We start from the raw sequence: 26051 nt of genomic DNA, 5'->3' as shown, positions 1-26051 counted from the left end.
CTGCTTATTCATCAGAATTTGCTATTAGCCCTGACCATCACAATATCATGAAACTAAGCATGTTTCCTTAAAATTACTGAAATGAATTTTTGGACTTAGACATGAGATAAGCATATTAGTCACCTTGTGGCCCATTTTCACAGAATGTAATACACATATACTGTACATTTTCATACAATGTACTGTACAAATATAATTTTTTGTCTTGGTAGGCCATTCAGACTTGACATTATGAACCACTGAAATTTCATTGGTTGCTGCCAGTCGTTTTTGTTGTTTTGTACAATTGACTGTGCAATTCATTAATTGATTTAATTTTCCTTTGATCAAACTGTTGCAGAGTTATGACATGATTTAGTTGTAATGCCCCCTATGGGCAGATTTTGAAGCATATTTAAATAGCTCTATTGCCTGTGTGCCTGCCAAACAGTACAGTGCCTTCGGTGCTTGGACCCCTAAATATAATGTATTTGTACAGAGAGCTTTTAATTGTAGTTGTGTTTTACATGAAGTGTTTGTAGATGTGTCTTCAGCTGTTTCTTATGTTGTAGGAAGTGAATGAAGGTTGTGGAAGGTGACTTTGTACTTGTGATGAAACCAGCAGTCAGCGCTCGTTCACTGATGTGGCTGAATGTGCTGTGGAGGTGTACTGAGGTAAGATGGTACTGTTGTTCAGTTGTATTCCTTAAGGCCAACAACAAACCTTGAATCTGATACGGGAAGCTGCTGGTAGCCAGTGGACTGAGACGAAGAGGGATTTGATATGGGGTCCTTTTTGGTTGACGGAAGATCAGATGTGCAGAGGCATTATTGCGCTGGACTGAAGGCTGGTAAACAGAGCATTGCAGTAGTCCAGTCCTCACCAGTCGTGCAAAGAAGTTTAACTGTTTCTGGCTGTTCTGGTTTGTGTTTGTGCTGTTGAACCCAGTTGGACATTGTACAGTCGATATTATGGTCGACTGATGGGTGAGGTGTAGTTTCTGTAATGACTAGGTCAGAAAGTGTGGATAGGAGGTTCTGGTGGTTCTCCATGTCAGCAGGTTTTTTGGAGCAGTGGAGTTACTCTAGATATGTTGATGCTGTAAGTGAGTGCAGATAAGTCTGCTGGAGTGATATGGGAAGGCGTCCAGACTAGAGCAGTGGTTCTCAAACTGAGGTACACGTACCCCTGGGGGTACATGAAGTGACGGAGGAAGTACATGAACAAAATACTGAAAGGTACCGTTACTTTAATTATATCGCACTCTTAAATAACATTCAACTGAGCATGTGTTTCACAGGCAAAATTTATAAGTGTGTGCCCCCTCACATGTACACAAAAATGGTAGTACCATATTTTGCGGTCAAAAATGCACCTCTGTTTGCTGACATGCATCGGTCAGAGTGAAAACAGTGAAAGATGTGCCAGGCGTGATGTTACGTGCCACGGGATGTGTGCTTCATTATGGATTAAAAGAGAGGAATAAAATATAAGGTAAGGTGGCAAATAGGTAGGCTAATAAGAGTAGAAGGAGAGGAGAGTTGCATCAATCAGAGTGTCCAGTAATTAATGGTCCGGTGGTTAATGTGGTTAACGTTGTGGCTCTTGCTGGTAAAAAACGAAGCAGTTATATATTGTGTAAGGTGCCAGACAGGTAAAAAGATAAAAGAATAGAAGGAGACCTGGGTTGCATTGTCTGTTTGTTTACACGCATCTATTGGATTGGAAGCTACCTCGCAAATATTTTTACCCTTACTGCAAATCCCTTTTACCCTTACTACTTACTGTAAAGACTTTGAGGCCCTTTGCGACAAAGTACCTTTGCGTTCTCAGTACTTACTGACATAAAGAACAATGTCGACACAGACTGTCCACAGAGAACGATTTAAGACTTTCTCCCATACAGCCAAACAGCCAGTTATGCAAATCATATCAAGCACACCCATCTCATTAAACGGTAATTTATTTACAAATATATGATAGGTCGCATACAAATGATGTGTTTGATTAAAAGGAGTTATATTACAAAGGTATGTGTTACATGTGCACGTTTCTAAAATACTTTGTGACTAGTGTGCAGAGTGATGCAGCATGTTTTGATTTTTGATGAGGCTGCTCTGTTGACCTGGAGGACAAATAATAACTGTGGAATTTAGTAGGATTTTCAATAGGATAATATACAAAGGTTGTTTGATGGTTGAGAGCAGAGAGAAGTGAATTTCCAAGTGTAGGAAATGAGCAAATCTGTTGGGCAAACAGCTGCAAGTCCAGACCTCTTCTGCTCTTCATTGTTTAACTCCAGATCCTTCAGCCTGCACAGTTAAAAAAAAAAGTGATGGTGTACCTCTATATTGCATTACTTTTGTCTTGTTAAACAAGACAAGAGGTCAGTATTGTTAAATGGTGCATGTGATTTAGGTTTTGGACTAAAAAGTTGGGTTAGTGTGCCAGTTTGAAGTTGTCACATGACCCTTTTGCCACATTTTCCATTGTGGTTCGCTCAGTGGCACGTAGATAAAGAGAGTCAAGCATGGAAAGAAACACAGAGATACACTGATTTTCTGATGTATTAAAATGAAACACATGATTATTTTATAGTAATAAAAATGCGGGTTTCTGAACATTACCGTGTTAATTTACTGTTGACACTTTTACCACTGTGGCGGATCAAACAGTGCATGTAAATGTAGGGGGTCATGAACAACATGGAATAGAGACGACCAATATTAGAGCAATTTCATTTGGAAATAATGTGATATTTGAACAGAATTTAATAATTTTTGATGTATTTGGGTATTTTTATAGATGCTTTTACATAGACCAGCAAATACATTGTACATCCTAGTTAGTTGCACACAAACTCCAAAGACTACAAAACTACTGCCATACAAGCAGTTGAATGTTCAGATATGAATTTAATGAACATACATGTAACTGCAACTCAACTCAGTGTATCCATGATGAAATCACTGTCCTGAACAGTGTGAACAATGTTCATTAAAAACCTTTCAATCAAGTGTTTACACCTTGTGGACACGGTAACAATTACCTTTTATTTGTTTCCTGTCACATGTCTCTGCTTCCAAATTTACCATTGTGGTCCAGCAGCTCAGACCGAGAGTCATTCACAGAAATAAACAATAGACCAGTATCTGTTATTTTTCAGGCAAAGGATTTATGCTGTACTGTAACATGCATTAATACAAATTTCTCATGCATTTTTTTTTTTTTTTTTTTTTTTACCTTTATTTATATAGCGCTTTTACAATACAGATTGTGTCAAAGCACTTAACAGTATCAAATTGGAGGATAGAGTGTCAGTAATGTATAATGATAAGATTAAACACTCAATTTTCAGTTAAAGGCATTTCATTATTGAATTCAGAGATGTCATTGTCTAGCTCAGTTTAGTTTAAATAGTATCTGTGCAATCAAATCGGCGATAATCGCTAGAAATGAAGTGTACTGTATTTATACATAGCATTAACATTATGGAATAAAAAATTGGCCTACTGAATTGACCTTGTTCTTTAATTGCTGTTCAATGAACTTCCCAAACAGGAGCATGTAGAAGATAAGCGTCATGCACTACAAGGAAGAGAGAAGACCAGACATATTTCAAAATATGTTTTTGTGATATTATTTTTAACATATTAATGATTATTTTATGTGCTTCTGTAAAGATTTAAACCTTGTTCGTCCCAGTCGCACACAAGAACTATAGACTTCAACAGCACTGTGTTCCAGTTTATGGTGTTATAGAACGTCCAGGTACCAATAAATGAACTCAGAGCTGTTACTGTAACTGCAGCTCAACCTGTCCATTATGACGCCACTGGAATGTTACACACGCTATTGTTGTTCAAACAAACCAATGAGCTCTAAATTCGTGCAAATCACATGCAGCGCCTCACTGCAGAACAAAGATCCAGGGGGCAGGGTTGGATCCGCATCTAGGGGGTGGAGATGGTAGGTTTAGGGCTGGAGATGGGTGGGTTTAGGGATCAGGGGGTGGAGATGAGTAGGTTTAGGGCTGGAGATGGGTGGGTTTAGGGATCAGGGGGTGGAGATGGGTAGGTTTAGGTATATGTAAGGTGGGAGGAGTTGGATCTGGATCTCAGAACAGGTGTCATTGTTTATACGGCCTGGGATGCACAGTATGGAATGGCTTCAGTATGCGGTATGGAAAAAAACACAAAAAATAAAAGTCATACTTTAGACATATAAAGACTTGTGCAGCCTTTAAAGCTCCATTTAAATGTTTATAGCTGGAGTTAAAAAAGCAGCTGAATATAATTATCTAATCTAATACATCCAAATGCAAACATTTCAAATTTCTATTAGAGTGTTCATAAACGCATAATATCTGATCACTTTAACATTAGTTAAACAGAGAAAAAGCAGTTCAAAAGGTTTTCTTTCTTATTTGCATTACACCAGTGGAAATCACGTCAGTTTATATTACTTTCTGAGCAAATTTCATAAAAGATATCCAGGCTGAATGTTAGGATCCAAACGCAAGAGGGCAGCAGAGCATCGTTCATAAATGAACTGTAAAAATTCAAAATTAAATTTTGTTTGTTAAACTGGCCAGTATCAGTCAATTTCACCGGCTTATAATTTCTCAAAGCTCTGTATTACGGGTCTTAAGATGATGTCTGTCGAGTTTTTTGCGTCCTGTTTTGTATAGGTACTGTTTTTATTCACTCACTCCGTCACTATAGCCCTATATCTAGCCTATTTTTGTTCTACCAAATCTTATTTTCTTTTTATATAATTTCTATAGTATTTTTTATTGTAATAATGATTGGGCTTGGGTTTATCAAATACATAATAAGCTTGAATATCATCATTTATCTGTTTTCATTTATTATTGGTGTGAAGTCATACTTGCAGACGTTTGCTGATGTTAAAATAAAAGTGGATGGCTAAACAAGCATATACTGTATTTTTTACAGCTATAATAACCATTCGTAATTTGTAAATCGTATTTAAGGGCTAATTTATCGTCGAAGTTTACAGACAAGACCGTATGGGGGGCTTTATTGTAAGGTGGGCGGTGTAATGGGCGTGGTTTGTGGTCTTGAAGGCCGCAGACGCGGTAGCTTGTTGTTACCGTAGTAACTAACTAATCAACATTCAACACTGCAGTGTCAGATAGATGCACAGCAAACAAACCAACCCGCTTAAATCTTTCTTTTCCACAGAGTGTTAGCTAATAATTTTGTCAGATGGCTACAGTAGTGGCACAGTCTCATTATATATTCGGATTGCGGACTGGAGTGAGGAATAATTTATTGTATTTTGATGAGCAAACCGTCATATTTCCGTGTGGAAACAACTGTGTGCGCTATAACATCAATCAGAAATGCCAGAAGTTCATTCCAGGTACAACAAAACTTTATCATAATCTTTATTTGCTTCATATGTTAAGCAATAGGTTATGTCTATCTGTCTAACAATATATCTATCAAAGGTTTGGGGTCAGTAAATGTTTTTTTCTTCTTTGAGAAATTTAGAAGGAAAAATAGAAGGATTTCTAAAATATTTCTATTTAAAAAAATACTGTTCTTTTTTTTTTTACTTTTTATTCATCAAAGATCAAATCAGCATATTAAAAGATTTCTGAAGGATCATGTTACACTGAAGACTGGAGTAATGATGCTGAAAATTCAGCTTAATATTAAAATGGAAAATAAATAAATTCACCTTATATTAAAATAGAAAACTTTTATCTTAAATTGCAATAATATTTCACATATTCAACACAACTGTTTTTTTTTTCTGTATTTTTGATCAAATAAATGCCAACATTTATTTGAAACATTAAAACTCTTACTAATCCTAAACTGTGTGTGCGTATTTAATTTTTATGATCATATCTCTGTTTTCAAGTTATATATTTAATAATTATATTTTAACGTGATATTTTGAAAAATATATATATATTATATATATATATGTTTGTATAATCAAGTAAACCTAAGTTGCTTCAGTCCAGTTGCTTCAGTTGCTTCTCCCAACATTGAAATAAAGAAGTAATATTTTACTATATTGAAAAAAGATATAAAGTGAAATATGTTTTAAAAAGGTTATATTATTATTTTAATACATATATAAAAGTGTTATAGTATTTTTTTCTTCCTAATGTATTTTTATGCAAAAAAAAATTTCTTGGTTCTTTATTATTATTTTGGGATTAAATGTGGTTTGGACATGTTCTGTGAGAAGACGTATGGTGACCAGTATCTGTTTCCTGTGTTTGCACAGGCACAGAGAGAAGTCAGGGCATGCAGGCCTTGGCCATCAGTACAAACAGGCGTTATCTGGCTGTGTCTGAATGTGTAGAGAAAGCCACCATCACTGTGTTTGATCTCCAGCACGAGCAGAGCAGGAAGAGGAAAGTGCTGACTGGAGGAGAGATCCCGGTGAACGAGTTTGTCTGCATGGCCTTTTCCCCTGACTCCAAGTATCTGATCGGTCAGGCAGGCGGGCCAGACTGGACTCTCTTCCTCTGGATGTGGGAAAAGAAGAAGGTGATGGCCACTGTGAAGACAAGCACCGATGGCCCCATAAACCAGGTAAACACGTTTAACAGGAAGGTGACTTAAAATGGTCAAATTTCACCTCAAAATCAAAAGACAAAAACAAGAAATTATATTTTCCATAAAAAAGATAAAGTCTGTTTTTAGGACCACGCAGAGGTTTGGCACTGTGGCATTATTTTCATGACAATTAAACATCCCCCTCCCCTAAATGAAAGTTACAATTCGTTACCATTACTGTTTAAAAGATTCATTTCATTTTTTGCAATGGAGTAATGAGAATTGTGTGGGGAAATATGGGTATTAAATATGGGTTATTAAAATTATATCAAAAAAAGATAATATGGTCCTAAAAATATTGTTCATGTTCTCACAATCACTCAATTTCATCACAATCACTCAATTTAAGAATTTAAGAAAAATTATATTAATGTGAATTGGTGTTTCTTAATCTTATTACATCGTATGTAGGAAACAGCGTCATTATTGTCAACTAAAACTTCAAGTATTTTTACTATTTGAAAAAGCTGTAAGGCTGAAATAATATAGATAAATATTAAAAATTAAAGTAAATTTTTAAAAAATATTAAAAGGTTGAAGCACTTAAATTACATTGTTTTAATTATTTAATTAAACTGAACTAAAACTAAACTGAAATACAAAAAAATAAATAAATAGTAATAAAATATAAAAATGACAAAATCACATAAAAGATTACTAAAAAATAAACGAAAAAAGTACAAAACTAAAATTTGAACTAAAATGAAAATGTAAAATATAAATAATATAAAATAAAAGCTAATTCAAAATATTAGTAAAACAATATTGTATAAATAATACTAAAATAATACTGATAGGAAATAGAAAACAAAATTGTTATATTTTCTCTGTTCCTTTTGTTCGATCTGAACTAGGTAAGAAGGCTTTTATGCATGCAGCTCCATCCGACTGGAATCTTCTTCAATCGAAATTGAAATTGCAAAATTTGCTGTCTTCGGATCATTTTAAAACAGTTATTCGGCAAATGGAAGATGACTCGGTGATATGTAATTGTTTTAAGTATTTTTAGCTTGTTTGTGTTATATAAATCTGTGTTGAAACAGATTGTATTGCTGCCCATTTTGGCCAGGACACTCCCGTGAAAGAGATTTATAACCTCAGAGAGTCTTTTCTGGTTAAATAAAAATAAAAAAATGTAAAAAATCAAGATTTTGATCAAATGAATGCATATTGAAATATATATATATATATATATATGTATAAATTGTATAAAGATCATTTACTATTATTAACTATAATAACTATAAAACTATGAGTACTGATCTGTAGTACATGGAATAAACTTCTGGCATTTCCACATGAAATATGATGGTTTGTTCATCAAAATATAACAAATTATTGTAACATTATTTTCAGTTAAGCACACCTTTGCTATATGGGAAAAAAGCCTATTTCTCATATTCTCATTACCATAATGCAAACCACATTAATTAATTAAACTTTAATTTGACCATTAAAAGTCATTTTGATCACAGGTCAAAATTACTGCAGTGATCGAGCTGTCCTTATACAATCTGTCAATTCCCATTCTCAGATCAGCTTCAACCCTGAGGACAACACACAGATCTGTGTGAGTGGCAACGGGGTGTTCAAGATCTTTCGCTATGCTGGAGAAACCCTGAAACAGTCCAGCACATTTAAAACAGACACCCATCACTTCCTGTGCCACACCTGGATGTCCACGGAGCAGGTGATTGCTGGCACAGACGCAGGTCAGCTGATGATGTTTGAGTCAGGCCGTCTGCGCTGGGAGATGAATGTGACGCCAGTGAAGAAGGTTTACAGGTGAGTGGAATGAACTGTGACGTCAAGTGCTTATGATATTAACAGTGTCAAGAGGGAAACGTGCTACGGAACTTCAGTTCATACATGCAGTGTGCGTACAATACAGGAGAAATCTGTCATTTATCTCATGTTTTCTTAAACCTTGTAATACACTCAGGGTGATTTCTGACCCAGAATAGTGTAGAATATTTTATTATACGTATAATACAAAATACAGTATTTTTAAGAGGAATAAGCATTTTTTTTTTTTTTTTAAATGATCAGTTTTGAGTATCAACTGAGGCTTTACCGCCTTTTATTTTATTTTTTTTGTGAATTAACCAAATAAACTATATCAAATAAACTACAGCCTAAAAAGGGGTTAGAGCAAAATTTAAAAAGACCAATTGGTCTAAATTTGAAAAAGAAAGGAAGTTGCTGCATGAAATATTTATCATCTTTTTCATCGTAAAAGTGACATTTTTTGCAAGTAAAATTCATATATTTTGCTTTAAAACATATAAGAGTAATATTTATGTTGTTAAAAAAGAATGCATAAAATTGTAAGTTCAAATGAATTTAAATAAATCCATTTCAACGGAATCCATCGATTTCAATTGTTAATACTAGTAATTCATATATTTTCTTAAAAATTTGTATTTCAAAATATATTAAAAAATTGATCAGAATTATTGATACTTTCTTGTTTTAGTTTGTGTATAATTTTAGAATTTAATGTTTAATAACACTTAGTGGTGAAAATGATGTTTGTGACAGTTGCATTTGTTGTATTTCTGTAATATAAATATTATGTAATATTACATAATGAATCCTAAATACATACAATTAAATATTTCACACTTCTTGATATTTTTTTTATTTTTCTTGATTGTCTTCACACCACATGTATTTCATATCAGTCTCTTTACTGACACCATTGTAAACAAGTAGTTTTTTCTTTAAAAGGGTTCATTGGATGCCCGTTTTCCACAAGTTGATATGATTCTTTAGGGTCTTAATGAAAAGTCATTCCGTGTCAACTCAACTAGAGGTCCCTGGCTCAAATTTTGGTTTTGCTAATATTTTTTCTGAAGAAAGATAAACATGTTTAGTGATGAAAGTCAAAATATTAAATGTCATGGATGAATATTTACTGAGTAATCCGCTTTTTTGTAGAGGGTCAAAATGGCAATTTTCACCTGAGATTCAGAGCCAAATTACAGTGGGCTAAAAATGACTTCAGAAAGATGGCAGCATCATAATGTTACTTTTACACAGAGATTGGTGGTATATTAGTAAAATCTGTTGACTTTTGCAATCTTTGTTGCATGTGCCAATGGTGACCGTTCAAAAATGGGGAAAGAGCACTTTTCAAGTTTTCTCTCCAAAGTTTGCAGGCCTGTAACTCAAGAAGTATTAACGATATCTTAATGCCCTGTTAGATTTTGGGTCTTAACAAACGATTCTTTTGACGTCTTCATTTTTAAGGCCCTATATTGTTCAGTTCTAGAGATATTGGAATTTCAATATGGCTCCAGGAGTAAATCGTTAAATTGTACACATTTTTAGTGGTCATTAAGATATCTTTAATACTTCTTGAGTTACAGGCCTGCAAACTTTGGAGAAAAAACCTGCTCTTTCCCCATTTTTGAACGGTCACCATTGGCACATATTGCAACAAAGATTGCAAAAGTCAACAGATTTTACTTAATGACCTACCAATCTCTGTGTAAAAGTAACATTATGATGCTGCCATCTTTCTGAAGTCATTTTTAGCCCACTGTAATTTGGCTCTGAATTTCAGGTGAAAATTGCCATTTTGACCTCCCTCTTCAAAAAAGCAGATTACTCAGTAAATATTCATCCATGACATTTAATATTTTGGCTTTCATCACTATACATGCTTATCTTTCTTCAGAAAAAATATTAGCAAAATCAAAAATTTGAGCCGGGGAAGTTTCTGAAATTTGGTTGATTTGACACGGAATGACCCTATAACATACTTTGGTTACAATTTCTCAATGGTAGTGTAAAACAACACCCTTTTTTATCTTGCCAAAACCAGATCTGCACACAGCAACCCGTTTTAGTGCATGTTTCTTTGAATGCTAATGAGCTCTGCTGACCCCGCCCCTCTCTTCCATGGGGTGACGAGCCGTTCTCATGAGACTATTTACTTTAATTTGCTAAACTTGCTAACTAGCACATTATTAGGAAAGGCGATTTGCAAAGATTCATAAAAGAACCTTATACTCTCTTCTTCTGTAGGTGAGGCTGGATCACGAATGATTCACACAAACATAAATGCATTTAGGTAGCTTGGGGGAGCATTCCCTTCAAAAACAATAGTAATCCTCTGCATCTTCAGCAGCTCAGATGTCGGGAGTAAATGATGACTGCTATGTTCATTATTACGTCCAACAACAAAACGCCTCAATCATTAAGGAGAAATTCTTGTCTACTCCTGCTCTGGCATCGAAACAATGGTGGACTGATGACAGCTCACTCTGTCAATCAACAATCGTGGGAGGGGCCTGGGTGAGTCTGTGTGACGTCACACAGCCAAGAAGCTGAGAATGGCTTGATTTGAGAAAGGGGATATTATTTATAGGGATTAAAAAAAAACACTGAGTGGATTTTTATCATTATAGGGTGGATGTGTACAAACACTGCCAACACACATTTATGTTCAAACAACATCCGATTCATTTGGCATCTGATGACCCCTTTAATGTGACGTTCAAATAACAAGAAAGCAGTCACTGATGTCAATGACTTGCATCTAAAAGAAACACCCAATAATAGATACAACGTGTACATGTTATTGAATTATTGAGGACTAATATGTCATATGTCTTATTTAGATGCACAGAGCCCTGAAAATTTTGATTATTATCAGCATTTTAAATTTCTGGTACATGTAACATTTATCTCATTACGATTTATTTATTTATTTATTTGGCAAAACAATGGCTATTATATCTGCAACATTTTAAACCCTAACATATAAAATGTCATGAATGTGTATTACTGTAATTTGTGTATGTTGTTCTTGCAGTCAGTCAGAAAAGCAGGACTCTAACGAGACCTTCTCCACACTGCCGCGGGTGACAGCCATTGTAGGTTATTCTAATGGCTTTGCTTGCTCCGCTGGTCCTGGCACTGTGTGTTTGTTTGAGAAAAGAGAGGAGGAAGACCAGTACAAGAAAACCAAAGAAATAAAGGTGCCATGGCATTTTCTCATTCAAATGCTCACGGGAGTGTGTCAGGTTGATCCTGAAAGGGTTTTCTTGTCTTGTCATTTCAGATTCCTCCAGAACTGTTCAGTAATGATCCCAGTTCTGCAGAGCAGCAGGAAATCAGCACTCTGTGCATCAGTCCGTCAGAAGAGACCCTTGCTGCCAGCACAGACCGCGGTCAGCTCTACGGCATCAGCCTCTCTCTAGCCGAGCTGAACAAGGTGCCGTCTGCCTATATTTATATACTAAGGAAATTGGGTTCATTTTTTATCTTTTTTTTATTTGATTTAGTTTCTTTATTATCTTTTTAACCGTATATAATTATAGTTTTTATTTATTTTTATTGATATTTTGAATTAGCTTTTATTTCTATATTTTCATTTTCATTTCAGTACAACTTGTAATAATTTTGTTATTTTTATTTCAGTTTTAGTTTTAGTTCGATTTTAGTTTTTGTTAATACCCAGTTAGTAATTTTAGCACTTTAAAGGAATGGTTCACTCAAAAATGAAAATTTGCTGAAAATGTACTCAGGCCATCTAAAATATACAGGTAGATGAGTTTGTTTCTTCATCAGAACAGAGTTGGAGAATTTAGCATTAAATCACTTGCTCATCAATGAACCTTCTGCAATGAATGGGTGCCGTCAGAATGAGAGTCCTAACAGCTGATAAAAACATCACAAGTAATCCACACCACTCCAGTTCGTCAATTAACATCTTGTCAAGCAAAAAGCTGCATGTTTGTAAGAAACAAATCCATTGAGACAATTAAACCATCGCTTCTGGCCAAAATACCAGTCTATAATCTAAACTTAATAAGAGAATTATCAGACCATTCAATCATACTATTGTGTTAAATATAACCACGTGGGCTCAGGAGTAATTCCAAATACCGTTGTTGTGACAGTCCGTTGCTGCATCAAGAAATGCAACCTGTACACACGGAGAAAGCTGTTCAATCCTCAGTCCTCAATCCTGTGCGGTTGAGTTGTCTGGGCTTGAGCTCATCTCAGATGGTCAGAAATTGGGTTCATTTTTTTTTACCTCTTTTTTATTTTATTTATTTTTTAGTTTCCTTAGTGTCTTTTTTAAACTGAGAGAGCTATTGTGAGAAACAAGATGACAAACCTCACGGTGTCCCGTAATAGCAGCATGTAATAAAAGAGGTGTTTTACTCATAGTTCTGTTTGTACTCTTAATACCAGTCATGACTAATTCAGCTCTGTCTCCTGTTGTGTTATCAGGGTGTTTTTGCTCAGTTTGAGCACCTGTCTCACTCGTCCCACTCCAGCGTTATCACAGGTTTATCCACCTGCATCCGCAAACCGCTCATCGCCACCTGTTCCCAGGACCGCTCAGTGCGCATCTGGAACTTTGAGACCAAGTAAGTTCAACTCTGTTAAAGAGACAAGGTGTCGTTCTTCTGCTTTATTGTGTCTCGTAGCGAGTTTTTATTTTGGTTCTTTATGCTCTTGTAAATGTCTGTCAAGGTAGTATTTACTTTCTCAGAAAAGTAGGTTTTGAGATAATGGTCGCGTTGCAGAAATACCCATATCTAGAAATGTATAAATTGTGTCTTGGTAAATCTTACCACAAATTCCCAAAAATGCCAAAATCTTTTAATCCTACATTTATTATGGGCTTTTTTCACTCTTTTTGGACGCCCAAATAAATAAACCCTTGTGAGAGACCCCCTTACTAAAATATAAACCAGCTGTATATTTCTGTTTATAAAGACTAAAATTTAAATTTTGTGAGTAAAAATAAAGACAGCATTATTTATTAATGAAATATTAGATTTCTTAAAACAGATTTTTATATGTTACTGTTAAAAACTAGGGATATGAATAAAATTAATAGGGGTCAGTAAAATTAGTTTTTTGCTTTGTTTGTTTTTGCTTTAATTTGTTTGTTTATTTCTCTTTCTTTTATTTAGTGAGGATACATTAAATTGATCAAAAGTGGCAGAAAAGACACTTACGTTTTTACAAACGATTTATATTTTAAATAAATGTTGTTCTTTTGAAATTTCTATTCATCAAAAAATCCTGTAAAAAAACATCACAGTTTCCACAAAAATATTAAGCTGTTTTCAACAATAAGAAATGTTTCTTGAGCAGCAAATCACCATATTAGAATGATTTCTGAAGGATCATGTGACACTGAAGACTGGAGTAATGATGCTGAAAATTCAGCTTTAAATCACAGGAATAAATTACATTTTAAAATATATTAAAATAGAAATCAATTATTTTAAATTGCAATATAATTTCACAATATTAATGTTTCACTGTATTTTTGATCAGACAAATGGAACCTTGTTGAGCATAATAGGCTTCTTTCCAAAACATAAAACATTTTTACTGACTCTGAAATTTGAATGTTAGTATATTTATTAATTTTATTGAGCCTATTTAATCGATATTTTAAAATGACTTTGACAACCCTAAAGCATTAAAATTCCATCAGGTCTGAGCTGTCAAGGCTTTTGTGGCAGGGATTGGGTTGGATATTTCCAATAGCGTGAGTGTGTGTTGTCCAGTGTTTTAGAGATGTATAAGGAGTTCCAGGAGGAAGCCTACAGCATAGCTCTTCACCCCACTGGACTCTACATCCTGGTGGGATTCTCAGACAAACTCCGTCTCATGACTCTGCTCATCGATGACATCAGGACTTTCAAGGAGTTCACTGTACGCAGTTGCCGTGAGGTGCGTCTCCACATTGCTCAAGTTTGCTATTATCTGTTTATTTATGTATACAACATTGTTCTTGTATAAGCATCGCTCTTACAAAATCTCATTTGTTACATGCCTATACATGTTGTGGATTGACTGTGGTGGCTAATTTTCTATGCATTGGTCCTCAGTGTGCGTTCAGCCACGGGGGCCACTTGTTTGCTGCTGTCAATGGAAACGTGATCAACATCTACTCCACTACCACATTTGAGGATGTCCTGAATCTGAAGGGACACAATGAAAAAGTATGTGTTCTGAAATTGAAAACTCTGTCATCTCTGTTCCAATACTATGTGTATGTATTGTGTGGAATATGATATCTTTAATGTGGTAATCCACTGCTCTAATTTTGCCTCCGTGAACAGTCGTTAAACAGTGTCTCTATGTTATTGTGCTACAGGTGCGGGCGATAGCATTCAGCGTAGAGGACAGTCGTCTTGTGTCGTGTGGCATGGACGGGGCCGTGTATGAGTGGAATACTCTCACCGGTGCGCGAGAGTCTGAGAGCGTCCTCAAGACGTGCAGCTACACAGGAGTTACCATCTCCCCTGACGCAAAGACATTCTTTGCTGTCGGGACAGACTGCTCTCTGAAAGAAATCCAAGACTGTCAGGTGAGCACATTTTCAAAAGACTCATTTGACATCTCAAAACCAGAGCCACTTCTGAGTCACAGAACTGGATTCTGATTGCTATATATTTACTTTAATGCAGTCATTTAAATACAGGGTTTTTAGCGGTTTTCAATATGTATTTCAGAATTTATGTGGTTTGTTCAATAAACAGCCTATTTTATCATAGTTTTCTTATTCATATGTTCACATTACTGTGTCACCATTCTGTACAGAGCATAAAATTATCATAAAAAAAATTGTAAATTCTCAATATGCTAGTACTATGAATCCAGGACATGACAGAGGATGTAAAGTAGTTAACTGAGTTAACTAACTATAGACAAACAATGTACACAATGTACTAAACAATGTAGTGATGCTTATTAAAGGATTATGGGTTCAATACATCTTAAGCTTAATCAACAGCATTTGTGGTAAAATGTTTTTTACCACAAATATTTATTTCAACTTCTTGGTCATTTAAAAAAAAAAGAAAAAAAAAAAAAAGTTAAACTGAGGCACTTACAATGGAAGTAAATTGGGCCAAATGTTTGAATATTTTAAAAGAAATATGAAGCTTATAATTTGATAAATTATAATCTGTTAATTCTGTTAAAATGTGAGTATTATTTGAGCTGTAGAGCTGTTTAAAACAATTTTTTATGTAACTTTACACAAGATACATTTTTTCACACTAAAAGTTTGGGGTTAGTTGGGTGAAGTAAATGCATTAAAATTATTATAATTGTAATTTATTAGAAAAGTTGAATTTTTACCATCATTACTCCAGTCTTCAGTGTCACGTGATCCTTCAGAATTAATTCTAATATGCCGATTGGGTGCTTAAGAAACATTTTTTTATTATAATCAGTCTTTAAAACAGTTGTGCTACATAATATTCTTTGGATTCTTCAATGAATAGAAAGTTTGAATAACGGTATTTATTTTAAAATAGATATTACAATAGTTTTACCTTGACTTTTGATTCATTTAATGTGTCCCTGGTGAAAAAAAACCCCCACACTTTTCAACAGTAGTGTATGCCTTGTGGCTATATTATTGAAACAATGATTATTTTAACGTTTATGGATTTGCATTTATGGATCCTTTAAAATAAATGCCTCACTGTAACACTTTTTTTAAGAGAAAGACAGACAAATTGAAATTGATTGTGGTAATCATCATTGTGACAAGTGCTGTCGATTGATCTTAACTTGTATTGATCTAAAAAATATTCCTTAAATGGTAGATCTTATGCAGGTACATTGTTACCAAGAATCTCGAGCATTTTTGGATGATGATTCACTCTACTAAAATGAATAAAACCCCCATAAAAGTAGTCCATACTACTCATACTACACCGCATTTCAGGGCCCTCTGAAGCTATACAACAGCTTTATGTGTGGAAAAAGTGTGTTTTCAATTTCTGTCAAATGTCATTGGTTGCATTGTGGCACAGCACATTTGAATGCTTTTGATTAAACAGAACCATAAATGATCCCGCGAGATAAAAGTGTGTGTTAATATTCTTGCTGCAGATCCTTAAGGAAGTGCGTACAGGTGATGTGGTTTGCACCACTGTTGCCATGTCTCGTTCAGGACGAGCGCTCTTCATTGGAACTTCCACTGGGACTGTGAGGGCCATCAAATACCCTCTACCCATCCAGAATGACTGGATAGAGTACCAGGCCCATGCTGGCCCTGTCACTAAGGTTTGTACTGCTAAAATTCGTTGGAATGTGAGCTCCTAGTCAGAAGTCAAGCATGTTTTTCATTAATATTTTTATGTCTTGTGTCCGTAGATGGTCATCACTTTTGATGACCAGTTCCTCATAACTGTCTCAGAAGACAGCTGTCTTTTTATCTGGAAAATTATTGACAAAGAGGGACAAGGGTTGAAAAGAGAGAAGGAATTAATATATGCAGAAGAGATCCTCATCACCAAATCAGACCTTGAGGAAAAGGTAATCTCAGAAAATATTTTCCTTTGCGTTGCTCATTTGAAGCTTTATACTAAAAAATCAGCTAAATTTGTACTTTCTTGATTTAAGGTGACATAGATTGTTATCCTTAAATGAAAATACAAAAATTCAAATATTAAGCTCAGGTTTTTAGGTCTTCTTTAAATCAGTAACTGTGTTCTTGAACTATCTTAAACTTGGAGTTTAAGAGAAAGTTTAGGAAACAATTTGGGAAAATGAACACAGAACTGTCCCGCTGTAAACCACAAGAGCAGCTGCAGCCTTTTTTCATCTTGTGTTGAACCCTCCTGCAGAATAAAATAATGCTGGACCTGAACGCAAGAGTGACAGAGCTCCAGGAGGAGAACAAGTACCAGCTCAGCCTCAGGGACATTGAATACAAAGAGAAGATCAATGAACTCACTGAAAAATGTATCCAACAGATCAATTCACTTAATGCTGAGAAAGAGGTCAGTGTCAAGAGATCCAAAATGAAAACCATTCTTATTTTGCAACACAATGGCTTATTAAACTTAAGATGTTTATTTTTTATTACAGGTCCTGAAAGCAGAGAAAGAGAAACAGCAAACAGCCCATGTTAAATCTCTCTCAGAAGTCTTAGAGAAACATGACAAAGAGCAGCAGGACATGGGTAAACAAAACATATTTCATTCATTTTAACAAACTGCGGCCACATTTACTATCGCTCTGCGGAATTTCTCCAAGTCGTTCCAATAGGAATCCTTGCAATCTGGAGTTTCAAGCGAGAGCGAAAAAGTTCCCCAGACAGATTTTGTTGTTTTTCTTTTTTAAGTTGCTGGAAAGTTGCTTGGTTTAAAGGTGTTTTCTGTGCGAGCTGTGCTTTATACAGTATATTGCTATGCTATGGACATTGGTTTACCTTTAATAATAAACCTTTACACTACTAGTTAAAGCTGTGGTTCTCAACATTTTTTGACTCCAAGGCCCCCGATTGTCCACGACAATATTAGAAGGCCACCCATGTAGGCTAAGACAGACTTTTGCTGTAATGACAAAGCTTCTTGTTTTCAAACATTTTAATTTACTGAAACTAGGAGTATATTAAAATAATTTATAAAAAATAATAAATTTGAAATAATTATTTACAATGTCTTTATTGGGTTGTTCACACTTTTTTTTATAAAAATTTACGAATTTACGTGACATTTCTAGTTGTTCATGATTACCAGATAAGGTTTTTTGTTTTGTTTTATTTAATCATGCACAAATAGAAATTTCTGTTTGACATAACTGGAACAATTCATATACATTCTATTTCCATGACTTTTCCATGTGGAAATCACACTTTTAAAATATCCCAATAACAATTAACCAAATTTCCCAAGACCACTGGAACAAATTAAAATACGTAAAATATGTCTTGATTTTTAGTTGTTTTAGCCTATTTTGAAGCTTGTTTTTTCATTTAAACCATTTTAAGCCATCTTGATACCCACTTGTAAGTTTGCTGAGGCACCCTTGTGCCTCCGAAGGGGTCCTGGCCCCTGGGAGTTAAAGGTTGGAACACTTGACTGAATATTAATATTAATATAGAATTGATAAAAATTGTGCCTACATTTTTTTTTTTTTTTTTAATAAATGGTGGAGTCATTTTGCTTGTAATGTAAACCTTTACTATCTTCAGAACCAGTCAGTTCCCATCTCAGCGTTAGCCTATTTGGACTAACTGAAGCTGCTCTTCACAGAGTCAAGCAATAACCAGAAGCTCATGCTCGAATATGAGAAATACCAGGAGCTACAACTGAAGCTTCATAAAGTTCAGCAGGAATATGAGCAGCAGCTGCACAGTGTGGAGGAGAGCAAGACCCGAGCCCTGGAGGAGATGATGCAGTCTTATGAGGCCAAGCTGGAGGAGAAAATGATGCTGGTCACCCAGGTAAAGGCAATTGCCAAACAAGTTACCAATGCTTAGCAAATAAAAAAAATCTCATGTTCCAAACCAGTATTACTTCTGTGAAACACAAAAGGAGACGTTGAATCATTTACTGGCCACTCTTTTCATAAATGTTTGGAGTCTCTGCATATCAACCCGTTTGAAATTTAAGGTGTGATGACAGAAAAATAATTTGGAAACACAATATCTCATTCTTTTCTTTCCAACTTGCAGTATCAGGATGAATCGCAGCAGAAGGTTCGGGAATTTGATGAATACATAAAGCAGGAGGAAGAAGACATAGATATGGAAATCCATGAGATCCGCATGAAATTCGAGCAAAATCTTAAAGAAGAAAAAAAGGCCAACACTAGGCTCAAAGTGGAACTAGATACCACAACAAAGCAGGTGACTATAATTAATCAGTTTTGACTTCTTCACAGTGACAAGTCAATTTAATTGAAATTTATTTGTATAATGCTTTTTCATAATACATAGCCTATTGTTTCTGAAAATGCACGTTTCAGTGTTACAATTAGTAAGTATTCTGATATCAGCCAGAGACGAGTGTATCAAAGTTGTATAAATGTCCATATGGCAATAATATACAGTACAGCTATTACAGGTAATACATGTTATATGGTTAGTTGACATTGTGTATTCAGTCAAGGCAGCGATTACAGGTTACGCTTATAATTATTACAATATAAGAATGATATTTGACAGTTTTTATTTCGATTTTAAAGTTGGCATCATCTGTAGTCTTTGCAAAGGCTGAATCCAAACTAGAGCTGGATCAGTCTGCAGTTAACGATAGAAACAGGAAAGCAAAAGGGAAAAGAATTAGTGTAGTTCAAAGCTTTTCAGGCAAAAGATGATCATGAGTTTTTAGTACTGTTTCATCAGATATAATGTTAGTGCAAGTTTATGAGGACATTATATGAATGCTTGGCTAAAGAGATTTATCTTTAATCTAGATTTAAACAGAGAGAGTGTGTCCGAGCCCCAAACATGATCAGGAAGGCTATTCTAGAGTTCAGAAGTTAAGCACGAAAATATCTACCTACTTTAGAAGACTTGAAATCCATCAAAAGTCGATAGTTTTATAACCCTAGGAATAATAATAAAGGAATAATTCACCAAAAAAGAAAAATGTCTGAAAATATACTCACCCTCGGGCCATCCAAGATTCCAATTTAGAATAAGAGTCCAAACAGCTGATAAAAACATCACAATAATCCACACCACTCCAGTCCATTAATTAACATCTTGTGATGCCAAAAGCTGCATGTTTGTAATAAAACAAATCCATCATTAAGACGTTTTTAACTGCAAATCGTTGCTAAAATCTCGTCTGAATCAGGAGAGAAATATGTACAGATCAAGCACTGTTTATAAGTGACAACAGTCCAAAACAGGTCTAAACAAATGTGTTGGTGAACTTTGATGTGAGCGGAAAACAGAGGATGGACTTTTTTGCTGTTGGAAGTGTTATTATGGATTACTCATATATTGTCCAGAAGCGACTGTTAAATGTTAAAATACCTTAAGAATGGATTTGATTTGGTACAAACACAGCTTTTCACTTCACTATTCCTTTAAAGAGCATGATGGAATGTAGTGTGATATAAGGTCTGTTAAATACAAAGGAACAGTATTGAACTTAATCGGTGGCCAGTGTAGAGATGACAAAAGTGGGATGATATGATCATATTTTCTTGGCCGGGTAAGAATGCTAGCAGCTGCATTTTGGACTAACTGTAGCTTGTTTATTGAAGATTGAGGACAGCCACCTAGTGGTGTGTTGAAGTAATGCAGTAAATGCAGGGAGCTGAACCTTATGTAGGTTGTGTTGTGTCGTACAGTTTCATGTCCTGCAGAGGGAAATTGAAAACAAGAACTTGGAGATTGAGAAGCTGAAGCAGGAAGTGCAGAAGCTGCAGTCGGTGATCAAAGCACTAGAGAACGACATCACTGGGCTGAAGACCGCAATTCAGAAGAGAGATGGGATCATACAGGACAAGGTGAGTACATATGAACCCTGTTCATGACGACATGAGGAAAACCAAGTCAAGTACGTCCTCTGTATCCCTGTTCATTTTACGACATTTAGCTATCTAAGCAGTTGTTGACAGATTTTAAATTGCGAAATTCACTCCCTCATAGAAACCTACTGACTTCAGGATGATGGAACTGAAGCTCAAAAATTCTAACTCATTACAAGGTTTCATTCTGGCAGCACCTGATTGAGGGGAAAATGTGCATTTGAAGTAAACATGGTCGATGAATTAATGTATTATGGATTGAAAATCAGTCACAGAGCCTTAATTAGTTTAATTTATATGGGCAAAAACTGATTTAGTATTTTCTCCATGCTATCTGACAGAGTCCACATCAGATACGTGAACTCAGAGTTTAGTTTCAGTTACAAGAAAAAAGTACATGAAAATAAAATCTGTTCTGTCTCATCAGGAAAAGAGCATCTATGAGCTGAAAAAGAAGAATGACACACTTAACAAAACAATTGAAGTGATGGAGTTCAGGGCTGACTATATGGAAGAGCAGATTGAGCCAAAAGAGAATGAAATCCAGGAGCTGAAGGAGCAGATGGTGGAGGTGGGACACGTTTTATTCAGCCCTTTCTGCCTGAGCCACATCATTTTGTGCACTATACTGCTGCATTGTCAAACCTAAAAAGTAACATTCATTAATAACAAAAACATATATCATTCATAATAAATACATAGTCACATATTTAAATAAAAATCACTTTACATAAACCAAATGAGTGTTGTGATAAAAGATGTGTGTTTCAGATGGAGGGAGAGTTGAAGGAGTTCCATAAGACGAACACACAGCTGGAGCTGAAAATTGCTGAACTGAACTTAAAATTGAAAAACAAAGACAAAGAAATGCACAAAGAAATGAGGAAGGTTAGTATGTGTACTGCACTGGACATCTTCAGGGTTCACACTGACATTCATTTACACTGGCACTATAGGTCTCCATGTCACTGTACTGTTGGTTTCAAGCAGACTTTGCTACTCGACAGATGAGTGATCATTCATTAAATTTAGAACCTTCTGTCATCACAATTGCTTAGTGATCATAAATACTACCCATCTACATTTACTACATTGAATATTTCCTTTAAAGGAATAGTTCACCCAAAAATGAAAATTTGTTGAAAATGTACTCATCCTCAGGCCATCCAAGATGTAGTTTGTTTCTTCATCGGAACAGATTTGGAGAAATTTAGCATTACATCACTTACTCAGCAATGGATCCTCTGCAGTGAATGGGTGCCGTCAGAATGAGAGTCCAAACAGCAGACAAAAACATCACAATAGTCCACAAGTAATCCACACCACTCCAGTCCATCAGTTAATGTCTTGTGAAGTGAAAAACTGTTTATAAGAAACAAATTCATTGAGATGATTTTAACTTCAAACTGTGTAGTTTCAAAGCAGCTAAAATGAGTCCTCTATCCATAATATTGGTTTCTCAAGTGAAAAAGTCAGCTCGTCTGAATCAGGAGAGAAATATGCAGAGAACAAGCATCATTTACAAGCAAAAAACAGTCTAAAACTGTTCTAAACAAATATGTCAGTGGATTTTGATGTGAGAGGACAACTGTGGTGGATTTTTTTAAGTGTTATTATGGATTGACACTTAACTCCTAATGAGAAATTTGTTTCTTACAAAGACTACTTTTAACTTCACAAGATATTAACTGATGGACTGGAGTGGTGTGGATTACTGTGATGTTTTTATCAGCTGTTTGGACTCTCATTCTGACGGCACCTATTCACTGCAGAGGGTCCATTGGTGAGCAAGTGACGTAATGTTACATTTCTCCAAATCTGTACCGATGAAGAAACATCTTGGATGGTCTGAGTTGGAGTAAATTTTCAGCAGAACTTCTGTTTTGGTGAACTTTTCCTTTAATGAGTTTAAAAAAAAAAAAAAAAATCAGCTGGTCACTGAGATTTATTACAAACTTATGTATTAAGTATGCAGTAATTTACTAAAAAACAATGAAGGATTCAGTTCTGTCTAAATAAAAGATCAAATTAAAAAAAAAAAAAAAAAAAAGATTCTGGTCAAGTAGGCAGACAAGAGGGTTCTGGCATGCAGGTAAGTAATTTATTCACAACTCAAAAGATCATGTAAATAGTAACTCAAACATCAGTGGAAGCAGTATAAAGGGTCTTATCTGGGCCCGCGTCCTTTCCTTGGTGGGCAAGTGACAGACCGGCAGATCCCAGGCAAGAGATAGACAGCAACCAGAGAATAGCTTGCTACCTTGTGACCAGACAGTGAGGGAATGGATTGAGTGCAGTCATATAGGGAGCTTGATTGGTGGCAACAGGTGCAGAGGATTCCTTGATGGCGGTCAGGTGAGAGTGATTACAGATGGTGAACTGGTGTATGAGGTGATACAGCTGGTGAGGCAGGTGAATCCGTGACAACAATACAAGTGAATTTAGCAACAAATTATGTATATTATACATTATAATGTACAATACGAAAAATTGGAAAATATTAAAAAGCATTATTTTTTAGATTTACTTTTTAGGTTGCATTTAACAGTATTTATTTATTTAATTAATTGTTTGTTTGTTGCTTTTTGTTTATAGTTTTAACTTGACATTTACATCCATAAATATACCAATACACTAGTTTCACTATATTTCCTAGACAATGACTGGCCTGCTGTCGTCTTCTCCAGGTGCAGGACATTGGGGTTCTGGTACAGAGATTTAAAGCTGACCTTCACACATGTGTGGAATTCATTCAGGACCCAAAAAGATTAAAAGAACACATTCGAGAGCTCTATAAATGCTATGTTCAGCCATCAGATGTGGTAAGATCAATACATTCGGGTCATCATTCTTGCTGTTTTGATTTCCAGTGAATGGAGCTTGTGTGGTGTTTGACAGCAGGTAGACAAAGCAGCGGTGGACACAGATACCCAGAAGGAAAACCACAGACAGAGGGAGCACTACGAGAAGATTATCACGACACTGAAGAACCAGCTCACCAGGGACACAAACGTCTTCCAGGCTAACAATACAAAGCTCATGAAGGTGCAAATAACAAATAACAATGTGCAGTTAATGTGGAAATTAGTATGTGCTACTTCTCACTTTCCTCTGGTTTAAGTAGTTATGATTTAACGGTCAATTAGACAGTAAATGTCTAAATGGATTGATTTTACTCTAATAAGGGATATTTTTTTTACACCTGAAAATAAAATTCCAGTGTATCAGTATCCGAAGGTTTTTATTCATACTGTGACGTCTACAATCAAGTTAATAAACTTCATATGAAATTTAGAGTCACTTATTTAGAGTAGTTATTTAGAAAAGACTACCCGCAACCTGCTTCGTATATACATACAATTACATGACTACTCCCTTTATGATAAATATGTTTTTAATTTCTGAATTTCTGGCGTGCATAAAGTAAAAAATGTTAACAGTCCTGGGGCCAGCTACACAAACTTAGTCTCTATGTTAAGACTGTGTCTTAAGAACTAGTCTGTCTAACTAGCAGTTAGCAAAGGGTTAATCAGTCTTATTTTGCAGATCCAATTTAGCCTAATCTGCATTTTTATGTAACCAAATTAAAGTTATGACCAGTATTAAAGAAAAAATTAGATGAGTAAATTGTAAGTATTCTAAGCTCACATTGAAAGGATGGATGTTCTTTTGAACTTTCTGTACATCGAAAATCCTGAAAATGTATCAGTTTCCACAAAATGTTGAGCAGTACACCTGTGACACTGAAGACTAGAGTAATGATGATACAAATTCAGCTTTGCATCACAGGAATAAATTACACTTTGAATTGAATTAAGAGGAAAAATTATTTTATAAGTTATTTCAAATTGTATTAATATTTTATTTTTTTATATTTATTATACTGTATTTTGATCAAATAAATGATGAGCCATGAGTATTTACTAATAAAAGAATCTTACCAAGCCCAGATTTTTGAAGGGTAACAAACATTTAAAAACTGTCCATCAGATCAAAATCATATGGTACAACAAACATGTAAATATGACAATTTCACGTGGTGTAACTCCCCCAAACCTTGATGTTGGCATGTATGAAATTTGTGAATGAATGATTCAGGATATTTAAAAAATATATTTTTACCTTGAAAAATATATTTAGAAAATATAATGAATAATATTTGTATAATCACATGTATTTAAGGTAAGGGGAGGAGATGGAAGCAGCAGTATGAGCGCTTCACCTTTAATTTCTCATCAATCACTGCTTCTGTTTATGTGAAAGATCTCACATCTGTCATCTGTGTCCAGGACAACGTCATTCTTATGAAAGAGATTAATGACCTGCGTCAGGAGCTGCGCACTGTCCGTATGCAGCTGCACAACTATGAGAGTCAAAGCAGCTTTAACAAGAACAGCAAGAGCTCTGCTAACACGAGAGGTGACCAGTGTGAAATCTATGGGTTTTGGATACACCTGGATAACATGGACCGTGATTGATACCTCAGAAGTTGGAGGTTCTCAGCTACCTTTTTCTTTCATGCTTCAGGTGCAGCTTCAGCAGGGACGAACAGCTTGATGACCCGGCAGAGTTTAGAAGAAGCAGAGAAGATCATCCAGTTTCAGCGACTGGAGATCCAGAGGCTCAAGCAGGAGATTAACGGTCAGACACCCTCATCCAGAACCAAACTACCACCACTCACCAACTGAATGCACTTCTTGTGCTCCATGCATGAATAAAGTGTCAAATAAAAGTCATAACGGGTGTTTCTTGATGAATCAATGATGAAGAACCTGTCCTAAAAATTTTTCCAGATATTAGTTGCCTCCAGAGTGCTGACAAATGACACAGAATACAGAGAAATCTCTAAACGATCAGCCATTTATATCAATAGAATAGAAAGTAATGCAATTTAAAAATGCATAGAAATTCATTTGTAAAACCATGGTACACTTACAGTACAGTATCTCCTACATTTTATAAATGATTGTAGTTTACATTACATTAAATAATATCTTGATTTTTATATATTCTAATGCATATTTGTCATTTGCCAGACATGACTGAATATATTGCTGTCCAATTAAAATGAGAAGACAATGGCCTATCATTCACGTCTATTTCTTTAAAGAGGCACTTTGAGATGCACATTATATTTGAAATACATATATATATTTTTTTTTTTGCTTGTACTTTTGTTGAACTGTAATAGT

The 26051-nt window shown here is 35.2% G+C and overlaps 1 protein-coding gene across 10 annotated transcripts; it reads left to right on the top strand.

Moving 5' to 3' along the window:
- The first annotated feature begins 551 nt into the window (after window positions 1-551).
- cfap57 (cilia and flagella associated protein 57) lies at window positions 552-26002 on the top strand. 10 transcript variants are annotated; one of them, XM_058764584.1, is made up of 22 exons: window positions 552-654; window positions 6251-6561; window positions 8120-8370; window positions 11408-11573; window positions 11657-11809; window positions 12835-12974; window positions 14133-14298; window positions 14457-14570; window positions 14726-14938; window positions 16477-16650; window positions 16741-16902; window positions 17214-17369; window positions 17458-17551; window positions 18627-18817; window positions 19049-19222; window positions 20680-20838; window positions 21287-21430; window positions 21631-21747; window positions 23547-23681; window positions 23758-23904; window positions 25149-25278; window positions 25387-26001. In XM_058764584.1, exons 2-22 carry the CDS (start codon window positions 6271-6273, stop codon window positions 25545-25547), a joined length of 3438 nt encoding a protein of 1145 aa, XP_058620567.1. In that variant the 5' UTR covers window positions 552-654; window positions 6251-6270; the 3' UTR covers window positions 25548-26001. The 10 variants fall into 10 exon arrangements, 8 of the variants coding, with proteins under 8 accessions (XP_058620567.1, XP_058620569.1, XP_058620565.1 ...); XM_058764586.1 differs by having other exon boundaries at window positions 610-654; window positions 6361-6561; XM_058764582.1 differs by lacking the exon at window positions 552-654 and adding an exon at window positions 1185-1218 and having other exon boundaries at window positions 25387-26002.
- The last annotated feature ends 49 nt before the right edge of the window (window positions 26003-26051 follow it).

This window comes from Onychostoma macrolepis, chromosome 02 (genome assembly GCF_012432095.1).
Source record: "Onychostoma macrolepis isolate SWU-2019 chromosome 02, ASM1243209v1, whole genome shotgun sequence".
In the NCBI taxonomy this organism is placed as follows: Eukaryota; Metazoa; Chordata; class Actinopteri; order Cypriniformes; family Cyprinidae; genus Onychostoma; species Onychostoma macrolepis.
The sequence above is the reverse complement of the archived record's forward strand: the minus strand, read 5'-3'. Positions and strand labels throughout refer to the sequence as shown.

Excerpts from the sequence above, each read along its gene's own strand:
- cfap57 (XM_058764572.1), top strand. The coding sequence starts at position 5,212 with ATGGCTACAGTAGTGGCACAGTCTCATTATATATTCGGATTGCGGACT. Across the intron at positions 11,810-12,834 it reads CTCTAGCCGAGCTGAACAAG|GGTGTTTTTGCTCAGTTTGA; the intron begins GTGCCGTCTGCC and ends TTGTGTTATCAG. Across the intron at positions 21,431-21,630 it reads TGAAGGAGCAGATGGTGGAG|ATGGAGGGAGAGTTGAAGGA; the intron begins GTGGGACACGTT and ends TGTGTGTTTCAG.